This window comes from Mya arenaria, chromosome 2, assembly GCF_026914265.1.
Source record: "Mya arenaria isolate MELC-2E11 chromosome 2, ASM2691426v1".
In the NCBI taxonomy this organism is placed as follows: domain Eukaryota; kingdom Metazoa; phylum Mollusca; class Bivalvia; order Myida; family Myidae; genus Mya; species Mya arenaria.
Window position 1 is genome coordinate 47,748,014 of NC_069123.1, and position 23,403 is coordinate 47,771,416.

The 23,403-nt window shown below is 37.3% G+C and overlaps 1 protein-coding gene across 12 annotated transcripts in view; it reads left to right on the forward strand.

The window, feature by feature from the left end:
• The window catches only part of LOC128242817 (WD repeat and FYVE domain-containing protein 3-like), a 65,401-nt gene that overhangs the window by 38,992 nt on the left and 3,006 nt on the right, over positions 1 to 23,403 (forward strand). For 7 of the 12 annotated variants that reach the window (XM_052960164.1, XM_052960171.1, XM_052960189.1 and 4 more), the window contains 37 exons: positions 212 to 396; positions 1,068 to 1,211; positions 2,216 to 2,443; positions 2,599 to 2,656; positions 2,877 to 2,998; positions 3,350 to 3,551; positions 3,741 to 3,812; positions 4,014 to 4,239; positions 6,967 to 6,993; positions 7,831 to 8,017; positions 8,255 to 8,343; positions 10,511 to 10,613; positions 11,228 to 11,329; positions 11,558 to 11,768; positions 12,750 to 12,832; positions 13,056 to 13,212; positions 13,402 to 13,619; positions 13,808 to 13,956; positions 14,128 to 14,181; positions 14,408 to 14,554; positions 14,929 to 15,012; positions 15,237 to 15,291; positions 15,483 to 15,602; positions 15,866 to 15,983; positions 16,171 to 16,277; positions 16,520 to 16,673; positions 16,802 to 16,893; positions 17,313 to 17,525; positions 17,658 to 17,784; positions 18,096 to 18,250; positions 18,433 to 18,525; positions 18,782 to 19,015; positions 20,602 to 20,724; positions 21,213 to 21,272; positions 21,542 to 22,087; positions 22,250 to 22,427; positions 22,848 to 22,959. In XM_052960164.1, the coding sequence (XP_052816124.1) occupies positions 212 to 396; positions 1,068 to 1,211; positions 2,216 to 2,443; positions 2,599 to 2,656; positions 2,877 to 2,998; positions 3,350 to 3,551; positions 3,741 to 3,812; positions 4,014 to 4,239; positions 6,967 to 6,993; positions 7,831 to 8,017; positions 8,255 to 8,343; positions 10,511 to 10,613; positions 11,228 to 11,329; positions 11,558 to 11,768; positions 12,750 to 12,832; positions 13,056 to 13,212; positions 13,402 to 13,619; positions 13,808 to 13,956; positions 14,128 to 14,181; positions 14,408 to 14,554; positions 14,929 to 15,012; positions 15,237 to 15,291; positions 15,483 to 15,602; positions 15,866 to 15,983; positions 16,171 to 16,277; positions 16,520 to 16,673; positions 16,802 to 16,893; positions 17,313 to 17,525; positions 17,658 to 17,784; positions 18,096 to 18,250; positions 18,433 to 18,525; positions 18,782 to 19,015; positions 20,602 to 20,724; positions 21,213 to 21,272; positions 21,542 to 22,087; positions 22,250 to 22,427; positions 22,848 to 22,959 (5,335 nt within the window). The remainder of the gene's footprint in view (positions 1 to 211; positions 397 to 1,067; positions 1,212 to 2,215; positions 2,444 to 2,598; positions 2,657 to 2,876; positions 2,999 to 3,349; positions 3,552 to 3,740; positions 3,813 to 4,013; positions 4,240 to 6,966; positions 6,994 to 7,830; positions 8,018 to 8,254; positions 8,344 to 10,510; positions 10,614 to 11,227; positions 11,330 to 11,557; positions 11,769 to 12,749; positions 12,833 to 13,055; positions 13,213 to 13,401; positions 13,620 to 13,807; positions 13,957 to 14,127; positions 14,182 to 14,407; positions 14,555 to 14,928; positions 15,013 to 15,236; positions 15,292 to 15,482; positions 15,603 to 15,865; positions 15,984 to 16,170; positions 16,278 to 16,519; positions 16,674 to 16,801; positions 16,894 to 17,312; positions 17,526 to 17,657; positions 17,785 to 18,095; positions 18,251 to 18,432; positions 18,526 to 18,781; positions 19,016 to 20,601; positions 20,725 to 21,212; positions 21,273 to 21,541; positions 22,088 to 22,249; positions 22,428 to 22,847; positions 22,960 to 23,403) is intronic. The other 5 variants (XM_052960197.1, XM_052960221.1, XM_052960247.1 and 2 more) reach the window with 2 other exon arrangements.

A 23,403-nucleotide genomic window follows, 5' to 3' on the forward strand; every position in this document is an offset into this window, starting at 1 on the left:
ATTTTTGCTGTTTTAACATATATCTCTAATCATCAACTCTACTTTTTGTACAGAATACAATATAATTTATTAAATTAAGTTTCGGTGCAGTTTTGTGAACATTTTGATGGTCAAAGGTTCAGGTTTTGTAGGTATTTCTGATCAAGCTATGACTAAATGTTAGTGAAATGTCCAGTTAGTCCAGTAACCCTCCTTGTATTTTTTTCTTCAGGGTTTAACCTACATCATGGTCATGGTGGTGAGACACGTGAGGTGAACACGGAAATCTGTACAGCCCCGGGGTTCACAGTTCTAGGTTGGCTCCTCCCAAAACACAATGGCATCCCAGAGGTTTACCTCCTCCTAATGGCCATGCTCCTGGGACAACACATCTCGAACATTCCACAGGACATACAGGTAAGGCAATGGCTGCCAGACCAAGATTTCTGTCTGGAGAGAATGACTTATACTCTTTTATGTATGGCAAGTATGGTTGTTTACATTGTCAGGAACCATGGTTCTTTATTCTGTTACACTTCATATACTGTGTGACAATTGACTAACAAAATCTCCTTTTAATGAATATTCATGAGACAAGGAAGACAACTCTTCTTTCAATGAATTTGCATGTAACAAATAAATACTGGTGTAGACTTGTGTCAAAAATAATTGTATAAAAAAACTGGATCAAGAACAATTCCAGAATATATACCTATGGGAAAATATAACTATGATTGTCTGTGCATTCTTTCGCATTTGGTTTCTTGTGGAACCAATGAAACTGCCTCATTAATTATCAATGAGTTGAGATTTTCTTAGCCAAATCTTCTACTTTACACAACAAAGCATAGAGTAGTAGTGTATTGGAGATATCCGATGATGCGTTAGTGTTAGAAAACAAAATCTTTAAAGTATCATGATATGATTGATTCGCTAGAAACTTTTAACAAGGATTGAACAGTTATACTGTAGAGCTAGTAATTTCATAATTATGATGATAAAAAGTCAGAAGCCTTAATGTTTGTATTTTTTCATTTTAAATATGATTCTAAACATGCATATATGTTCTTGGTTTTGTTTGTTTGCAGCTGAACCTGGACAGTGTATGGATGGTGTTGTTTGGATCGCCGGTCAGTGTTCCAGGAGTCAGTCTGACCAGTAACAAGGACATCCAGCTGTGTCCGGACGCCGCCATCCTTCTCCTTACCATGGTCAGATCCATGCTCAACCCGGTATGTGCACAATGGTGACATTGGTGGTTTCAGTGTAGTAAAGTAATTGTGTTGCAAATATGAGGTTGAATGGCATATTGTTTTATACTATTTCTGACCAGACAAAGACTGTTGCTGTTCATTTCTGGTTTAATGGAATTCATATCATTAATTTCAAGAGTAAACTTACTGGTAAGTAAATGTTGGAAGCAATTATTTACAAACAAAATGTTATGAATAGCTTTTAGCCAATATAATGAAAATGGATTATACATACATGCCATATTTCTGAGATGCTTCTGAGGGGATTGTGGTTTGAATTCCAGGGAATTTTGATATTAGACCAGTGGATTTTTACACTGAAATTCAGCGCTATGTTGACATTTATAATATAAGACTAAAGGCAAAAATCTGAACGAGTATTTACTTACATTTATTTAATGCTTTAATATAAGAATAAATAATATATTTATAAAATCATCATTAGTCAATTCATAGCATTAATATATAATACATCAGCATTATGTAAAGAAAAAGAAGACATTGTGAATTTACAGCACTGGAATGTTTATAGACTTTACTTAGCATTCACATGAGTCATTTCTTATAGCAAGATAATAAAATATTTTCACTACTATTTTTACCATTCATGAAATAATTCCAGCAACACGCTGCACATTTTTTTTTACTTTTATAGCACATTTTTTTTACTTTTATAGCACATTTTTTTTACTTTTATAGCACATTTTTTTTACTTTTATATTCAACATGTTATTTTGTGGTACAAAAAAGCTACAGATTGTGTGTTCATTGAATTTTACACTCATATGATTATGGATGCTTTCCACTGTCAACCTTGAGCTAGTTGTTTGGGAACAGGGATTGGGTCGAAATTCCTTGGGGATTTTTTCCCTCCGCCAGGGGATATGGCATGTATGATTATATAAGCTCTTGATGCAAACAAAATAAAAAAGTATTTTGAAACCTAGATTAATAAAGCCATTCAATACCCCTATCTTCACCAGATGTTGAACCTGTCATCTGACAGCTGGCTACGTGAGTACCCAGTGACTCTGGTGCAGTTTCTACTCTTCCTGTACCACAACCAGTCAGACTTCATCCAGCTGTCCATCCAGCCTGATTTCATTGCTGCCCTCGCTGCCACGCTGTTCCCGTACTTCTCCCCAGATGCAGACGAGATTGTTACCACCCCCGAGGAGGAATTCAAAGTAGCCCAGCTTTTGTCAAATTTGGTAGTAGTTATATGCATTTAAATCAATGCCTGTGTTTCAAATGATCACATTGCTATATTATTTCTGACAATTGTGGTATTGAACAAATAGATGGATGCATACTCAGACCTCATTATCTAAATGTCAGCATAGGTTGTGATCATTGTCTATTTCAGCCATTCCCAGACAGTGATCCAGTGGTATATGTAAGGTCTCCGGAAAGGGACAAATCAAGTAAGTTCATACTCCTCTAGATTACAGATTTCTTAAAACAGGAAGCAATGGCAGACAGTCCTTGCAGCTTCTTGGTTGAAAGTGTTATAACTGTTATACACTTTTTCTTAGATAGTTAGTTTCAACTGTTGGCAGTTTTTAAGAAAAAAGTAAATCTCTTTTAAAATGAGAAACCCATTCCATTATTCATTATTCCAACTCATCGAATGTTCTGCTGCAGGTTACCTGACGAATCACCCAGCGAGGAAGTATGTTATAGAGTTTCTGCGGACCATTGTCATTGACAGCATGTCTCAGCCCGTCGTGGCCAAGTCTGCGTCAGTCATCGATATCATGCTAGAGGTAGGCGACAATTCTCAGAGATATTTCATGTATAAAACTTTTGTGATGACTTTTGTTTACTGTATTCACAATTGTCCTTAAGTCATGTACACTATTTGAATGTTTATATATCATTAGGATTCTGTAAAAAATAGTGTCTTGTTCAATAAAATAACCTTTGTATATTGTTTAATATTAAGACTCCGATTATTCAAATTAAGACTCAGATTATTCAATAGAATCATCAGTAAAGTCAGAGTGATAGGATTTCATCCATCTTTCCTATATATTATCTCCTTACCCAGTTCGGGTGAACCTTAAATCAGCTTCATTTAGACCTTGAGATATATTTGTTTTGGTTTTGTGTTTCAGGCATCCCCCGAGCATGCAACCCGGGCCCAGCACAAGGAGTACCAGACAGGGATGCTGAAAACCATTATGGACCATCTGGTTGCTGTGGATGTGTTGCTAGGTGACCAGGCTGCCCTCCCCATCATGGCTGGGGGCAGCCATTCCAACATGGCTGCCAATGTGTTTTATTTTACATCCAGAGTAGTGGACAAACTCATACAGGGTGGGTTATTATTGGTTGATGGATGGCATCATTATTTATAATGTAAATTGCTACTTGCAGCATAAATAGTCTTACTCTTTAGTTTAAAGAAAACACTGACAGGAACTTTTGAGAACAAATTGTTTTTCCATTTGATGGTGTAAATGGAAAGGCACAGGAGAAACAATGATACTTTTTTATTGATTTCAGGGACATACACCAGAGAATCAAAAGAAATATTTGACTTCATCTGCAAGCTAATATCCCAGGCAAAACGGAAGTGTAAGTAATTGAGACTTAATTTGTGGGCTTAATATCTATCACCCACTAACTAATGTATTTCCCCAGATACTAGGCTTGTGGGGTGTTGATATTTGTTAAATTTGGCTTAATAACCAAACCCTTTTCCCAAATACTGTTATATTTGTTACATTTGAAGATGTGATTTTGCTGTATTTTCACAACAATGTTATCCATCTCTAGCCTCCGGGATCTCTGTGGACTCGATCTACAAGTCCTTGAACCGGACAATCCTGTTCCAGCTGTCTCGGAAGGTGGACAGTGTGTCAGGGCAGACCCAGGTCCTGGACTCCCTCCACAAGTTAACAAGCCATCGTGGCCTTGTGTTTGCCCCCAGTAACCCAGACTCAGAGTTCCTCGCCTGTCTCTGCTACTGTCTCCTCAATCTCACAGACGACACTGCCAACAGGTACGGGGAGGTCATGGAAAAGCATGTTGTATGGCATAAAAAGAGGTTTTAAAAATAAAGATATTCTTTAAGCATAACCCTCTATACTCATGATAGTTAATAGGAATATTCTATGTGCTTTGAAATGAATGTTCCATGTACTTCGCTAGGAATAATCTATGTACTTCGCTAGGAATAATCTATGTACTTCAATAGGAATATTCTATGCAGGGCTTTTTCTGCCCATTTTGGGAAAAAGACCCTAGACATTTTGGGAAATTTTGCGTCGTGAAAATGCCGAATTTGGGAAATTTTACAGTTAAAAGAAAAAGCTGTCTAGTCTCCTGCAAAATAGGAATTAATTTAATGCTAGTTTATTTTCCCTTTAAAAGACCCAAAATGGCTGAAATACCAATCCTTGAGGTGTAAATATCTATTGCAATAAATCATGACAGATAATATTTCATACTGATCTCTGAATGTGATGAAAATCAATGATTTCGAAGTTCAATTATAAAAAAAACCGTAACATTACATAATTTATTAGGATGTTGAAAATGAACCAGTACAGGTAAAAAGACTTTCTAAAAAGAAAAAAAATTCTTTTATTTTTGATTGGGATTTTTTTCTAAAGATTGGGAAAAATATCTTATACTTCGCTTTGGGAATGGGTCCGATAGTCGGACCCGTGGGTACTATAGAAAAAGCCCTGCTATGTACTTTGATAGGAATAATCTATGTACTTCGCTAAGAATATTCTATGTACTTCGATAGGAATAATCTATGTACTTGGATAGGAATAATCTATGTACTTCGATAGGAATATTCCATGTACTTCTCTAGGAATAATCTATGTACTTCGCAATGAATAATCTATGTACAGTAAAACTGCGACCGCTCGAGGTCGCCGGGGACCGAGCCTAAACCTCGAGGGAACCGATGTTTCAAACGACCCGATTTTCAATTCTCCAGTCTGTTATGAAATATATTTCAGTGTATTTAAAGTATGAAGTAGTCTGTTTACTAAGACACCGATTATGTTTTGTGACGTGGAAATCGCTCATATGTTCAAAGGCTGTCGTTTGCTCTATGTTTACTAGATATAAAATGTAAAAAAAATATCAATTAATCAATAAATCGATTTTATTTTACAAATTGGCCATATTGCAAAGCAAAGTGACAAAAAGGAATTCTTTTCAGAGATTCCGATGTTGGATCGATATGGAAGTCTTTATTCATATTTTTATTACTCATGTGTATTTCTCACAATTAACTTCTCAAAATTATCTTCTAAAATGCCCATATCAACTAATATCGGTCATGCGTTAACAGTGTTAAATGGGTTTTCACACCTTATCAATTGCCTTCAACTGTCATTGCAATTTTTTCAATTGTTTGATAATTTTGGTCCACGGGTTCGGAAAAAAATATGAAATTATGACCTCGAGGGAGCAATAAGGTTTTGTGCATGATTTGTGTACTTGGGGCCGAGAATATTGCTCGACTCCTCTACATAATTAGGTTTCGATGCAGCGTAGGTATATTTTATATGAAAATAGAAGGAAAAAACTTCGGGACCAAGCTCCGACCTCGAGGGAACGCCGGCCCTCGAACGACCGCTTGTTCAAACGACTGCAGTTTTACTGTACTTCAATAGGAATATTCTATGTACTTCGATAGGAATAATCTATGTACTTCAATAGGAATAATCTATGTACTTTGACAGAAATATTCCATATACTTTGATAGGAATATTCCATGTATTTCAATAGGAATATTCCAGGTGCTTTGATAAGAATATTCCATGTACTTTGATAGGAATATTTCATGTACTTTGATAGGAATATTATGTGTTTTACATTAATTTGAAGATCATTATTCTATAAACTGCATCATTTAAATCTTTGTTTGTCTTGAAGTTTTCTTATATTCATAAATACGGTGAAATCATTCATTTGTGGGCTTGAATTTTCGCTGTTTTTCCAAAAAGGACAATTTTGTTGGTACTTAAATTTGTGGGTTTTCATTTCTTTGAAAAAATAAAATAATAATAACTACGATCCTAAATCATCTGCAAATTCACCATGGGCTGAACTCATGATATGTATCTTATATGTCAACATCATGGATATTAAATAGTGAAGTCATTGAATGTCAATGAAGTATGTTTGCAAACTGTGAAAACACAGTTAGGGTGTTTAATTTTGAATAAACAATCATAGAAGTAATGTTTTCCTTGACATTTCAATATTTATTTCATCCTTATTTCGTTCAATAAATTATTATTTTATGTTCACTCATTATCTGTGCATTATTAATGCAACTCAGAAAGAAACAAAATGAAGTGGCAATGCTTAAACACAGGAGGTTTATAATCAGCATGTTTTACATGTGCCACACAGGAGGTTGATAATCAGCTTGTTTTAATGTTCCTGCACTGTCATAAAAAAAACTGAATGAAAGTACTAATGATATATTTAATTGTCATTCATGTTACATTATATAAACATTTCAATAGTAAAATAAACAATGATTTAGGTACTTATAATTTATATAACGCGACCATGTATATGTGAATATATGTATACACTTTTACATAGACAATATGATTTCTAATGTAAAGGTCAAATTTTCATTAGGATCTTGAATTCAGGGATAAGGCAACGCACGAAATCCACGAAAATTTTCCATGAACTGTATTGCATGAGTATACATGAGTATGCATCAGTGTGCATGCTTGTATTTCAGGGCTCCTCAAGCAGTTGTCTCATCAAGGTTGCTACATTGTTATAACCCTTTCTATCTATCTTAAATCATCTGTTTTTCAAAGAGACTTTTGCACTTAGCTTGACAAGCAAGTTTAAAATCCTAGTGTCTGCACTGACCTTTCCTTATGTATTACAGTCTTTTTGAATCATTTTCTTTCTCTTAATGCTTAAAAGGATATGTATTGGTGATTTTGGATTCATGGCTTTCCAAACTCAGATTTTTCAAATTCTGTTTCTAAGCTTAAAGTGACACTCTTATTCAAAATCAATACATCACATGTATAACAAACATAAATTTTGACTGGTAAACCGTTAACTACTTACTTATATGGAAAATAACAAGATTGTAACCATGTATTTAATAGCAGAAAGTGCAAAAATACTAAATGATTAGTGAATGCTAAAAGATTGACTGCACAGTCTACTATAGTTTTATAAGGTAGAAATACCTTGTTTTATGCTCATTTCTTTCAAATTCAACTCGGTATCCTTCATAAGACGCATTGTTTTCGACATTTAATCATCCTTATTGGAATATTAAAACAATATATTGAATGTGGTCAATCTTATTTGGGAGTAAGAGTGCATCTTTAATAATATTTCTGTGCTACATGTGTGTAAGTCTGCTTTTAAACTCCATTCAATATAAAGGTGTTAAAATTTTGAAAGACATGTTGTTTTCTTATAATGGTCATTTCCTGTATCTGTAGTACATTGTTTGCATTATCAAATCATATTTGTGTTTTACATTGGGCCTTAATTGTATATTGTATACATGAATTAATGTTAAGACTTGACAGTTTTGCCAGTTGATCCAGTAGTCCTCTAATGCCTAACATTGCAGCCATACAAACCTAAATGAGAGTCAGCCCATCCAGACGACCTGGCATCTGCCCCTAGAACATTCCCCTACCCCTGGGTCACCTTCATGGAGCTCCCCTTCACGCTCCCGGGCAGAGACACAAGGGCTCGGGCTAGTGGCCAAAGCTGCCAAGAGAGTCTGGGAGGAGCTGTATGTCCACAAGAAACCAGTAAGCTACAGAGATTGTTAGATTTTTTTGACATCAAATGACTGTTAGCATTGATCTGTGTGATTTACTACCATTGAAGGTGCCAAAAAGCAGCCAAACTGGCTTTGTATGAATTACTTTTGGTATCTTAATATAATGATAAAAGTTCTGTTAGTTATGCAATTTCAATTAAACTGTATTACAAATTGCATTCAGTTACCCATAATGTATGTGGTCTTTTTAACTCTAACCCTTCAGGCCTTGGAGGAGATATTCCGGACCCAGATGAACAACCGAGACCTTGCTAAAACTGCAGACTTCACAGCTCCAGACCTTTATACTGTCAGGTGAGGCAGTCACTTGTGCTCCAAGTATAACACCAAATTTTCATGATTGAGGACAGGGCTTTGATATTTTTTAAGTGCTAAATAAATTCAAGCATCCTTAGCATGTGAAATGCTATATGAAATATATACTATAATTATGTCTCCCCCTCTCTGGGGGAGACATATTGTTTTTGCCCTGTCCGTCAGTCCGGTAGTCCGTCAGTCCGTCAGTCCGTACGTCACACTTCGTTTCCGATCGATAACTGGAAAACCGCATGACCTAGGATCACCAAACTTGGTAGGGAGGTTGGTCGTGAGGTGTAGAGGATCCCTATTGTTTTTGGGGTCACTAGGTCAAAGGTCAAGGTCGCGGCGACCCCCAATATAAAAAACATTTCTGCTCAAAATCTTGAGAACGGTTTGACCTAGGTTCACCAAACTTGGTAGGGAGGTTGGTCATGAGGTGTAGAAGATCCCTATTGTTTTTGGGGTCACTAGGTCAAAGGTCAAGGTCACGGCGACCCCCAATATAAAAAACATTTCTGCTCAAAATCTTGAGAACGGTTTGACCTAGGTTCACCAAACTTGGTAGGGAGGTTGGTCATGAGGTGTAGAAGATCCCTATTGTTTTTGGGGTCACTAGGTCAAAGGTCAAGGTCGCGGCGACCCCCAATGTAAAAAACATTTCCGCTCAATATCTTGAGAATGGTTTGACCTAGGTTCACCAAACTTGGTAGGGAGGTTGATCATGAGGTTTAGAAAACTCCTATATTTTGGGGGGTCACAAGGTCAAAGGTCAACGTCGCTGTGACCTCTAATGTAAAAAAATATTTCCGTGCAATATCAGGAGAATGCTTTGTTCGTTTCCGATCGATAACTTGAAAACCGCATGACCTAGGATCACCAAACTTGGTAGGGAGGTTGGTCGTGAGGTGTAGAGGATCCCTATTGTTTTTGGGGTCACTAGGTCAAAGGTCAAGGTCGCGGCGACCCCCAATATAAAAAACATTTCTGCTCAAAATCTTGAGAACGGTTTGACCTAGGTTCACCAAACTTGGTAGGGAGGTTGGTCGTGAGGTGTAGAAGATCCCTATTGTTTTTGGGGTCACTAGGTCAAAGGTCAAGGTCACGGCGACCCCCAATATAAAAAACATTTCTGCTCAAAATCTTGAGAACGGTTTGACCTAGGTTCACCAAACTTGGTAGGGAGGTTGGTCATGAGGTGTAGAAGATCCCTATTGTTTTTGGGGTCACTAGGTCAAAGGTCAAGGTCGCGGCGACCCCCAATGTAAAAAACATTTCCGCTCAATATCTTGAGAATGGTTTGACCTAGGTTCACCAAACTTGGTAGGGAGGTTGATCATGAGGTTTAGAAAACTCCTATATTTTGGGGGGTCACAAGGTCAAAGGTCAACGTCGCTGTGACCTCTAATGTAAAAAAATATTTCCGTGCAATATCAGGAGAATGCTTTGTTCGTTTCCGATCGATAACTTGAAAACCGCATGACCTAGGATCACCAAACTTGGTAGGGAGGTTGGTCGTGAGGTGTAGAGGATCCCTATTGTTTTTGGGGTCACTAGGTCAAAGGTCAAGGTCGCGGCGACCCCCAATATAAAAAACATTTCTGCTCAAAATCTTGAGAACGGTTTGACCTAGGTTCACCAAACTTGGTAGGGAGGTTGGTCGTGAGGTGTAGAGGATCCCTATTGTTTTTGGGGTCACTAGGTCAAAGGTCAAGGTCGCGGCGACCCCCAATATAAAAAACATTTCTGCTCAAAATCTTGAGAACGGTTTGACCTAGGTTCACCAAACTTGGTAGGGAGGTTGGTCATGAGGTGTAGAAGATCCCTATTGTTTTTGGGGTCACTAGGTCAAAGGTCAAGGTCGCGGCGACCCCCAATGTAAAAAACATTTCCGCTCAATATCTTGAGAATGGTTTGACCTAGGTTCACCAAACTTGGTAGGGAGGAAGTACAAATTTCATGTCCATCATTGATTATTTCTCACCTACGACCACACAATGGGGGAGACATGCGCTTTTTCAAAAAAGCAATCTCTAGTTATAATAGTATTTGATATTTGAAAAAAGTAAGATTTTAAGTCATGGTATGAAATACAAAACTTGGTTCAGTACATGTTTTCGTTTCTGAGCGTATGTGGAAAACATGCCCTTTTTTGTGTCTTCAGGCCCCTTATACAGGAGATGGCTTCCCGGATCTGGGTAAACTATGCCGAGAATGAAAGGAAAGGCAACTTCACCACGACAGAGAGAATACCTCCACAGATCAAGGTCAACAAACATTTACTGGGTTAATTCAGAGTAATTCTTTAATTTGGCTTTGACAAAGAACCCCTCATTAAAAAAAAACTTAAAAAGAATGGGTAAGATTGATGACACTTTTACAAGATACAAGAATCTTTATTTAAAGTTGGGTATGTGTTAACAAGAAACATTAGCTCAATGAGCTATTTTCCGACATGAATAACAGACATACATAACATATCAAATAAAAATAACAATGGCCTTGTGACCTGGAAATAAAAGTATATATGATAAAATGAACACATATTGGAGCATGCATACATGCATACAAATAGGAAAATTGGATTAGAGCATCAAGAACAGTGATAACATCATCAAGTTTTCCAAGCTGTACGGCCAGTCCACACGCGCACGGTTCCACTAGTTGATAAACCACTGTAAAATGGTTAGATGTTTCAAACGCATAACTTAGAGGGTAATCATATACATTGAAGTAGCAAAATTTTTAGCTGTGGAGGCCCAGGCTTGGAGTGTTTGGAGGACTTTCCTATGAGGCAGCAAATTAAGTGCATTATGTAAGCTTTTATCTCAGTTAGTTATCATCTTACAAACGATTCAAATCTGTTTGTATTGTCTTGCAGACGATCCAGATGGTGGGTAGTAAGGTGTTGAACCTGGCACGCGGAAAGAGCAAGCGGGAATTGCCCCTCAAGACGTCTCCGTCCACATCTATACATCAACATGTGAGTGAATATAACTCTGGCTCATAAAGTACGCCTTTCCTGAACAAAGCTTAGTCTGACTAAACACTTTAGACTAACTTAGCCTTTCCCACAAAGATTTGCTATAAAGAATCACTGTTATAAATTGTTGCATTATGGTCAAATGTTTGTATATCTGATAATTGTAAAATGTATGTATTGTTATATGATAAAACAATGATGTGTTAGACTTGTCTGTCTTGTCTGTAGGAGTACATGATGTGTTCCCTAGACCACATGTTGCTGGTGAAGGATCTGGTGGAGATCCAGGCCCGGCAACGAGAGCAGACTGCAGAGTATATGGGGCGCTACCTGCAGGAGCAATGGGACACCGTGGAACACGAGCTGCTGAGGGAACGAGGACTCTGGGGACCCATTGTTGGCTCCAGACTGGACAAGTGGATGCTGGATATGACTGAAGGTCAGCAATCATAGTGAAATGGTGATGAAACAAAACAGTTATTGAGATGATAAGGGTAGTCCAGATTTTCCATTTGCAATGAGAACAAAGGGCTTTATTTAAGCCACATTTTCATGATGATGCCAGAAAGCTCCTCTGAAACATTGCCTTTCTAAAGTTTGCAAATATATTTTCTGAAAATATATATATATAAGTTGTATTAAAATGTCATAATTTCATAATTTAATTTTAATATCAAGTGGCGCCTTTTTGATCATGTCTTATCAGGCATTGGGGGTGTGGAATGTGATTTTCCAGCGCTGAGATTCATAGAAAATTTCATTCTGATGTTCAAGAAAAGATTTGTTCCTTATTTTGACACACTTTTTGTGTTGCCTAACTAGGCGATTTATAAGGATTACTTTTGTCGTCAGCGGCGCGGCGGTGGCAGTCGCATCCCATTTTCACTTGTCCGGGGCATATCTCATAAACTATTAGTGATATCAACTTGAAATTTCATGTGTAGATAGATCACATTGAGGGCGAGTGCAGTGCAAAAGTGCAGTGTTATTCTTGCTTCCATATTTTCAGAGTTATTGCCCTTTGTTAATTTTCATGCTTAAAGTTTTGTCCAGGGCATATCTTGTAGAATATAAGAGGTATCAACTTGAAACTTCATAGCTAGATAGATCTCATTGAGGGCAAGTGCAGTGCCCAAGAACCGTAACTCTTGCTTTCTTATTTTTAGAGTTATTGTGCTTTCATATTTTTAGAGTTATTGCCCTTTTGATAATTTTCGTTGTTAATTTTTGTCCGGCTTAACGTTGTTACCTTCAGTTCAAATGCCATCTACACTTGAAAGTTAAATGGCAACATCATTGTCTATAAATGAATAAAATGCCAATCTAACAGCTATAATGTTGACAATAAATAATTCGTCAGGCGACACATCAGACTTGCGGAGTTCTAGTTTTAAATTCTGTTGCTGATATCTGATTTCAGGTCCATTCCGAATGCGTAAGAAGATGGTAAAGAATGACCTCTTCTATGTCCACTATCCATACAGACCGGATATGGCCAACAGTGTAAGTTTGCTACCTACATAGGGAAAGTTCTTCCTATTGTCAATTGTAAGCAACACATTATCTTTAATAATTGTCTAAAAAGAAAAGTAGCATTATAAAACGATTACAGTTTGTAATAGGATGTGTGTTTTTTGGAAATATTTTGTGTATGCAGCATTGCAATATACTTGATAAATCCTTCCCATGTTATTTATAAAATTCACAATGATATTGTAAACTGCAGCCCCTGAAATACAAGGTGCCAATGAGCAATGACAGCAAGGCCTACTACCTGCAGTACCGACCTCAGAGCCTGTTTGGGGAGTCAGCCCCTATCATCAAACTGGGAATGGAGGAACTGCCTGCCATTGAGGCTGAGGTTGAGGAAAGGTCACCAGAAGGTCAGCATCAACATGATTATATTTGCATTTGTTTAGATTAATGGTTTTGTAGATACACCAACTTAAAAGAAGTGTATGTTAGAATATAAGGGCCATATGAATAAAGACTACCAACAATATAGTTAAAACATCTTCATTCATTGGTTATAGAAGAATACGTAAAACATGTATATTTGTGTTGACCCTCAGACATCATGAAGATCCCGAAGCTGCTGCACAAGAAGGCAGGTGGTTCCCAGCAGGAGAGTAATGATGATGATGAGGACCTTGATGGGGAGAAGGGGGACCAGTCAGACTCCCAGGATGTGCCTGACACTACAGAGGCACCAGCAGAGACGACCCCCGACACTGCCCAGAAGAAGGCAGACAACCAGGCCATACTGCAGCTGCTAGGAGAAGGAGAGAAGGTAACTGCAATTTTCCATGGTTTGACTAGCATCATTCAGATTTTGCGCATGCATTTTTTTCCAATGTAAAATGAGCCTGACATGAATGTTTTTCTTTGACAAATTGACAAGCAGGATATAATGCCTAACTAATGGTTATTCCTTAAAGTTGAATTTCATACAAGTGTGTTTGTAACTGTTTTACACAGATCTCACACATGTTCCGATGTGCCCGTATCCAAGGCCTGGAGAATGCGGAGGGCCTCTTGCTGTTTGGACGGGAACACTTCCACATTATCGACGGTGTCACCATCCTTGCCACCAAGGAGATCAAGGATATAGACACACTGCCACCAGAGTAAGCTCTCTTTTCCTTTATCAGATGTGTTCTTATTTAACACATATTGCATATGATCTTCATTGTAACCACCTTATCTATTTTAAGAAAGAGCAGAATAAAGTTTTTTGACGACATTTTATAGTTTCCTAATTATCGCTGAAGTAACTTATGTTTTTCCTATTTTTGCAGGTTGCACGAATCGATCATTCCAAAATCGTCCCAAAAATCTAATCAGAAGAAACAGTAAGTTCCTTAAAACAAATTATCAAGTTTTTAGTTTTGAACTACGTTTGTAACAAAATAACCAGTTTTTCCTTAAATATTCTTATGATTAACTTTAATACCAAGTGTACTATCATTATACAGCTACATATAAATTTATAAATTAATAATCCTTTTTTTAATAAGATGCAGTGAAAAATGCAGTATGGTAATGTATTGATCTTCATGCAATCCTTGTCATTCACAGGTACAACAAGTTTGCGTACGAGGATATTCGGGAGGTCCACAAGCGCCGCTACCTGCTCCAGCCAATAGCTATCGAGGTGTTCTCCTCTGATGGGAGGAATTACCTCCTGGCATTCCCAAAACGCACCAGGAACAAGGTGTACCAGAAGTGAGTCATGTCTATTTTGTGGTTCAGGGTCCGTATTTACTAATGTCTTGAGTGTAAGTTTGAAACATTATATTCTGCAATTGTTATTAGAATACCAATAATGGTAAAACTGGCCATATCTGTTGCAAATATCATGCTTAGCAATTATTTACACATTTCAGGAAAAAAACTACAATAAATATTAATTAAGACCTTTTAGAATTCACTTTTCTGAGCCTGAGTTTCAAACTCAAAGACGGGCCAAGACATATTGCAATGAAGATGTCAGTGCAACATGAGCAGTCAATGGTTTGAAAATGAAAACTCTTGTAATGTCCCTGAGATGTTTAACTGTCACTCTTGGCTGTACTAACTGTTATTTTGTTGTATCGCAGGTTTTTCAATGTGGCAACAGCCATAACGGACAATGCCCAGTTGTCTGTGTCAGGACAGAAGCAGAATGCTAGAATAGAGGCAGGGTATGTTAAATCTTTGTTGAATTTGGTGTTTAATAGATAAATTTTATAAACAATGCTTAGCTTAGAGTTTTCATGTGTTTTACAGTACTAGACTCATTGGAAAATGTTTCTGTGAGATGCAATATATAAATTGAATGTGTCAAATATATTTTGTACATTCATTGGTTAGTCCACTACAAAGTATGTTATGATCAGCATGAACAACGTGATTTTCTTCTTTTCAGAACTGGCTTCATCAGCACACTTATGGGGGAAAAATCTGTCACTCAAAGATGGGAGGTGAGTGCAGTTTTAAAACAAAAACAATTACACCTTCCATGATAGTTTTGTCATCCTACTGTATTTTGTATGTGAAAAAATACCAATTGTATAAATGACTGCCAAATATAACATGAATGTGAATTCCAATTTCCATCGAAATTAATTTATTTTTGGTAGTACTATTTAAATACTATTCTTTCCCCATTCAGCGCGGAGAGATCAATAACTTCCAGTACTTGATGCATCTCAACACGCTGGCTGGCCGCTCCTACAATGATCTTATGCAGTACCCTGTGTTTCCATGGATACTGGCAGACTATGACTCAGAGGTGATCTAGTCATATTGAGACATTTACTTTACATTATGTAGTTTTTTGTATCTTTTTCTTGATGCAAAATGTAAATAGAATTAATCTTACTGGTCTTCAATGAACAAATCAAAGCATTGTTCAAAATGCTTATGCCTCTAGTTCATTAATCAAAATGCTTAGTTATGTTTCAAATAGAAAAAAAAACAACCTTGAGTTTGAAATCAATTTTTGCCGAATACATGGCATCATGGATTATGACATTGAACTTATTTTTTTATCAGGAGTTGGACCTGTTTAGATCTGAGACATTCCGTGACTTGTCTAAGCCTATGGGAGCCCAGACCCCTGATAGGCTGAAACACTTTAACAAACGCTTCCACGACTGGGACGACCCACAAGGTAGCATAACTAATGATTTTTTAAAACATTCATACTTACGTAGTCTGTTTTATTATGAAATTATTTTTGGTCATAACATGACCATTTTAACAGTGGTCAAGATTATTGCAATTGTTAACATGTGATGGCTTACCTAATGTGTGATATGTGTAAGTGCAATGTATACCCAGTGATCCATGTACTGCAGGTGAGACACCGCCGTACCACTACGGGACCCACTACTCCTCCGCCATGATTGTGGCCTCCTACCTCCTCAGACTAGAGCCCTTCACTCAGACATTCCTTAACCTACAGGTATACAACAGGTGTAAAGTTGGAAAATGTTCATAACTATTTAGATTTAGAGATACCAATATTTTAGTCTTTAAACTATCAAGGAATCAGAATGAGTCAGAAAATATGAGGATTTGTTGTAAAAAAATGGCCTTTAAATAATTTTGAGATTATTTAATATTTAACTTCTGGTACCTTCTTTAACTTAAAGAACAATAAGTATATCAATGAAGCACATTTCAATATACTTTATGTAACCTCAGGGTGGCCATTTTGACCTTGCGGACCGTATGTTCCACAGTGTGAAGGAGAATTGGATGTCTGCCTCCAAAAATAACATGGCTGATGTGAAGGAACTCATTCCTGAGTTCTTCTACCTACCAGAGTTCCTCCTCAATGCCAACAGTTTCGACCTTGGTATAACATTGCTTTAAGGTTTTGTTAGCTTTGCTTTGTATTCATACAATCTTAAATTTAAGCTTTTGCCAGGATTGAAAATTATATGTGATGGTTCGTTTTTACATGTAAATTATAAAACCTTTCAGGATGTAAGCAGAGTGGAGTGCACCTTGATGATGTGGTTCTGCCTCCGTGGGCAAAGGAAGATCCCCGCGAGTTCATCAGGGCACACAGAGAGGTACAGCGATAGTTACTGAAGTGCTTGCTTGAATCAGATCAGTGTGTCTAATGGTTTATGAAATGCATAACCAAATTTACTAAGATATAGATCAGTAAATGTTTAATACACATTGAAGAAAGAATGTCATCTCTTCAGTCTTAGCATTATTGTTTACATCCTTCTTCCTGGCTGACATCCATCCAGTAGTCGAATTTAACATAAACCCTGCATTGGTAAAATATCTTCCAGACTTGCTCAAATTCTGAATTTTATATAGCTAGGCTTTATTAAAAAAAATATTGCCAGGCAATAGTATACCTAAGAATTCAGGCCTGTTCATCCAAAAGTCTAATTTTGACGATTGTCCTTCATTTGAATACATGATACAGCCATTTAGACCCCTGAGTTTGACTGTGACACTCTGTATTGCCCTTCAGGCCCTGGAGTCAGACTATGTGTCTGCTCACCTTCATGAGTGGATCGACTTGATCTTCGGCTTCAGGCAGCAGGGCCAACCCGCAATTGATGCCGTCAATGTATTTCACCACCTGTTCTACGAGGGAAATGTCGACATTGACAGCATTGATGACCCACTGAAGAAAAATGCAACCATTGGCTTCATCAACAACTTTGGACAGATACCAAAACAGGTTTGTAAACCCATAATAGTTCAAGTATACTTTGATGAGTTCTACACATGCTTGAACATTTGAAGTAGTTTGACTGGAACAATAGACAAAATTGATAAGAGTTTACTAAATCTCATATGTTTGTGTCTACAGTTATTTCGTCGTCCCCACCCACAGAAGAAGCTGAATGTTCGAGGCCTGGAGCTTTCTGCCTCAATGGCGGACAGACTCTTCTTCCACAATGTAGACAATTTGAAGCCTTGCTTCACTCCCATTAAAGGTAGGATGGCTCTCAAAATGTATAAAGAGCTACCGGTAGTTTTCTTGGTTTTGACATCTTTACAAAATGGCTATGAGTAAATTAATACTTTAACATACATTTATTTAATAATGAAGTGTGTGTAGATTGAATAGTGTTAATTCTACTTTGTGACAGTCTGTTATTGATCTTCTCACAAACATGTTAGTAGAAGAACTCCTTTGTTTTCATCACATACATTATTACCCAATGTGAAAAACAGTATTAAAATGGAATACAATGAACCATTCTAGATGAATTTACTATCTAAGCTTTATAACAACTACTTGTAGAGTTGAAGAGTGCTGTTGGTCAGATAATGCACGGGGAGCGGTATGTTCTGGCAGTGGAGCAGAACAAGGTCCTCGTGCCGACCTCCTACAACAAATACCTCGCCTGGGGATTCTCAGACCTCTCGGTTAGGATTGGCAACTACGAGTCAGACAAGGTCAGTGTGACATTGAAAACTAGAAGATCCTGTGAACATGATCAAAGAAGACATTAGATGTTGATGTGGTATCATTGCTTGAACAACAGTTATTCAATACTATTTGTAAATTTAATCCATGATTAAATCTGTAAACCTTTTCTGTAAATCATAAAAAAATAATAATGCCATTTCCACATCAGGCCAGCCTGATCTACGAGGGTCTGGACAATGGTGAGATTCTGTGTGCTGCTTGTCCCAACTCCAAGATCTTCATCACTGGAGGAACCAGCTGTGTAAGTACATGTCCTTCATAAGAGATACAACACATACGCAGAAAAGCCATTTTATGCGCATCAAAAGTTATCATGTGTCTTAATGACATTATGAGCACATTTCTCATTTAATAATATCAATCTGTTAGAATTTCTTTTTGTGATAATGCTTGAATGAATGAACATGATGTATGCTTTTGGAAGAATAGTACTAAAATAGAAATGTACATGTACTTGTGTTTGTTACTTTGGGATCTTACTTACTCCCATGCTGCAGGTTGTGAATGTGTGGCAGCAGAATGTGAAGGAGAAGCGAGTGGACGTGTTACAGCCACTCTACGGTCACACCGAGCCCGTCACGTGTGTGGCCGTCTCCCCGGGGTACAACTTCATCGTGAGTGGTTCCCGGGACAGGACGTGTATAATCTGGGACCTTAACCAGCTTGTGTTTGTCCGCCAGTTGAGGGGGCATACTGCCCCAGTTGCTGCTGTCTGCATCAATGAACTCACTGTATGTTTATAAAATAATAGTTAATAAAGTCACAGTACTGTAGATCTCTAAACCTTTAGTTTACACTTTGATACTTCAAAGAGGACACTTGTTTCTCAGTTTCAACGTCAGGATTTGGTCTGTACTCAGAGATTTTGTAAATACATGAATGTAACCTTTCAGTTGTGTTTTTTTAGTAGATGGAGAGTCAAGTAGCATACATTCCATGTTAAAAAACCAGATGACAAATTTTATTTCAAAAGCATCCTATTTAAACGTTTCCTTTTAACTGTAAAGCACAGTATTGAATATTGATGATGTAAAACAATTGTTGTACTAAGCAGTGTATTTTTCATTTTCCCCCAATCACACATACCGTATTATATCATGCATAGGACGCACTTTTTTACCCCCAATTCACGCCTTAAAAATTGCCTGCGTCCTTTCTATGCTATTAGAATATCATCTGTTTTTTTCCAAGTCCATTTCAGGTCGAAAATATCGGACCGGGGAAGAACGCGGTAATAGTAAGTATCTGTACTGCGTCACCGAAGAGAACAACTAACGTAGGTAAAATCACGCAAGTTAACACACGCAGAAATATATTGAATGTTTACTTTAAAATGATTTATTGAGAAATAAATTGAAAAAAAAACACGAGTGTTTACTTTTTTATAAAAGGGACGCTACTCACAAAAACTCGATGTGAGTGCACTTTAACTGGATTGAGTTATAACGGCAACGGAAATCGGGAAAGGGGGTAAATTTCAATTAATCGTTGATTATGCTTTTAATGTTTCGATATTTTACAAAACATTTTGTTGTATGTTACTGTTTTAAAAAATTGATAAATGAATGTGCATAACGCAAAGTAGCATTATTGTCACTATCAAATCTTTTCAAATGTGCGAAGGTGTGAAAAACCCCGCTGTCTGTTATTAGAAAAACATCAATAGAACAAACTATTGTGATGGTAATATCTTATGGTTGTTTGTTCGCACTTTACCCGATGTGCCTTCCGCTGTCAAGGCTAATTACTGACAATTATGCCGACATGCTTTAATCCGCACAGCGACAAGCCTTATCAAAACAATCATCAGTTTTGACAATACACAGTTTTGTTGCGATTGCAACGGTTGCAACGGTTGACTGTCATTCAGAAGGCATGTCGAGACTATTGCAACGGTTGCAACGGTTGACTGTCAGTCGGGACTATTACGGCATTTGTATAAGTCTTATAATATGCGTAAATGTTCTCAAAATGTCAAGACATATATCATTGTTGTGTACGCTAAATTACCAAAATATGACAATAATAATCAAAATATACAAGACAGTTACCAAAATATGCCTTATATACAATTTTTTGTTTGTTTTTTACTTCAATATATATGTTATAAATACTTGACCAACCTCAATTTTTCGGCTCCGATTTTGATATTTTTCCGCTGCGTCCTATCTTACATATTAGGGGTTTTTACCCGTTTTCTCAACTATTTTTTTGCCTGCGTCCTATCTATGCTAGCGTCCTATACATGATATAATACGGTATTAAAATAAATGTGGCATTTATGAACTAGCATAAATATGAGTGGTGATATTTTCAGGGAGACATAGCCTCATGTGCAGGCACATACCTACATGTGTGGTCAATCAACGGAGATGAAATAGCTTGTGTTAACACTGCCTCCCTTCGTAACCACCAGATACTCTGTGTAGCCATGTCACAGGTAAGCGCTAGCAAACTAACTTGTAGATGGAATTCTTTCATAAAGATAACAGATGGAATTCTTTCATAATAATTACATTGATAACATATTACTGCCCCTCCTTATTCCTATATCCATGTTTTTTTTCTGAGGACCCATTACTCTTAGACATATGTATCAGATTGATGCATTAATAAAATATACGCAAAAATAGGCTTGTGACTCTCAGATTATTGTTCAGGACTCTGTACTCTGAAATATAAATCCTATGAGTCCAAAAAATGCATTAAGCCCATGCGAAAATTTATCACTGAAGTGTAATTATTAATTAATGCGAAAATTTATCACTGAAGTGTAATTATTAATTAATAAGTATTGACAATATTTGTGTTTACCTATTATTTTTTGCATACTTAAATACAAATTTGCTTTTCAGGATGATTATTCAATAAAAAAGTATTGAAATGAAAAAGATTTCATTTGTTCAAGTGCTGAAAATTGTATTTCAGATTATGGAGTGGGACAGTGGCAATGTTATCCTTACTGGTAGCAGTGATGGTGTAGTCAGGGTGAGTGAAAAATATCTTGTACATATTGTACCTAATGTTACGTTTCACCTTTGGATTATGCTGCAGATTGCAGATTGTGAACTTTAATTTGATATAATTTAATTTTAATTCATTTATGGGGGTGGGGGAAATGATTTGTCCTTGTTTCTTTTTAAAATGGTGACACACATGTAATCTACAGTTTATATATAAAAACTAACTTGGAAACCGATAACATTTATTGGTTCTTTTAACTTCTTATGTTGCTATATGTGCTTCTGTTTTTTCAGATGTGGAGTATAGATTATGTGCAAGTACCAGAAGAGACCAAACTTGTCGTGCCAACCAAGTCAGACACCAAGGAAGAAACATCAGCAGCGGACACTGCGGATAGTGCTAAAACAGACTCCAATAAGCCTCGAGCATCTGGTGCTCGGAAACGCAGTGTGTCTTGTGACAGCTATGAGGAGGGTAGCCAGAGTGTTGTAAATAGGCTAAAAGAATTCAAAGACCCAGACTCAATGACATCTAAATATGTGGAACTGGGTTCATCAGTGGATAGTAACAGTCACTTCATGTCTAAAGTGCTTGAAAAACTTGAAGGTGTAGGTGGAGGCCGGGACTCAAGTGCAATATCTGGTGAGATGGGTGAGGGGTTGAGTCGGGGGAGCAGTCTGAGTGACCTGTATGGTGGTGAGGAGGGTGGTGAAGAGGGTGTGGGGGCGGCCGATGGGGAGGTGCAGAGTCTCAAGTCAGCTGGGAGCATGTCCCTGGCCTCCGCCACCGAGGCCCTGGATCATGAACACCTGTCCACAGACAGACCAGCACAACAACAGGTGAGGGATAATCCTGGTTAAGGCAGTGGAGTTTTTAACAAAGATTTTGTAATTTATAATAAATGTAATCTAACTGTTGCAGTTTTATTTACACATACTTTTTATGCCTGCACCAATGCAATATAAAAATGAAAAATGTCATCTGAAATCTGTAATCCACAGGCTGTGTTGGACCAGAGCCTCAGTACCCCAGAGGTGAAGTCCGAGTCTGATTTGGACAGTAAACGTTCCCTTTCATCAGAATTTGAAGTGATCACTGACTCTGAGATTAAACCTGATGCCTCTGCTGAGGACATCCTCCGGAAATACAAGAAGAGAACCAAAAACACTCTAAGAGAAGGTATGGCATTCTGTTGAATCATTCTTGTTTTATGAAAACTAGTATCAAAGCAAACATTTTATGTACCGTAACATATGGCTTGTTAGTTCTTCTTGTTTTTTAAAGACAAAAGTTCAGGTAAAATGAAACTTTGTACACATGTTGCCAGGGACATTCATGTACATTCATGTACAGCAAGACATATCACTCTGGCTTAAATGATATTTGACTTATACCCCTTTTTTGTCTTAGAGAAAACAGACATGTGTTGGCAATCGCTTTATTACTCTTTTTTTATTATTATTTAAGACAATAAAATAAGTGGTCAAACCACAATAAAGTAAAAACAACAAAAATTTCCTTTTCGTTTACCCATGCTCAGTCCCGAGATTAAGCATGAAGTAGATGTTTAACTGTTGAAGTGTATTTGTGTACCTGCAGGATTCATATGGCAACGTCAGTTGGTTTTCCGGAGCAAGCTTACAATGCACACAGCCTTCGAGAGAAAGGACAACAAGGATCCAGCTGCTGTCACTGCCATTGCCATCTCACGGTACACATAGTTACACAATGATTGAATTAGCAGAATCAGTTTCATTACCTGTGTTAATAACCAGGATTTCAACGAAAACCTTGTTTCCGCCAAATAACTTGAGCTAGCATTGATGGATAGAAGGCTAGCGAAGGATGGCTAGTGGAGATAGCTTATGTGAAGAGCTAGCTTGAGATTGCTCTTAAGGGGAGTGGGGTCAAGATCAAGGTCACTGTTCCAAAAAATGGAAAAATGGTTTCTGCCCAATAACTTAAGTAAGAACTGATGGATAGTGATGAAAGTTGGTGTGTTGGTTTCACCTAACAAATTTGGTTAGAATTGATGGAAACTAAACACATAAGATACTTAACTAGAGTATTTTTCAGTTACATCTCTTTTTGATAAAAGTAAAGATAGACTTCTCCTTTTTCCATACTAGTACAAGGAAGTAATTGGCTAAAATTT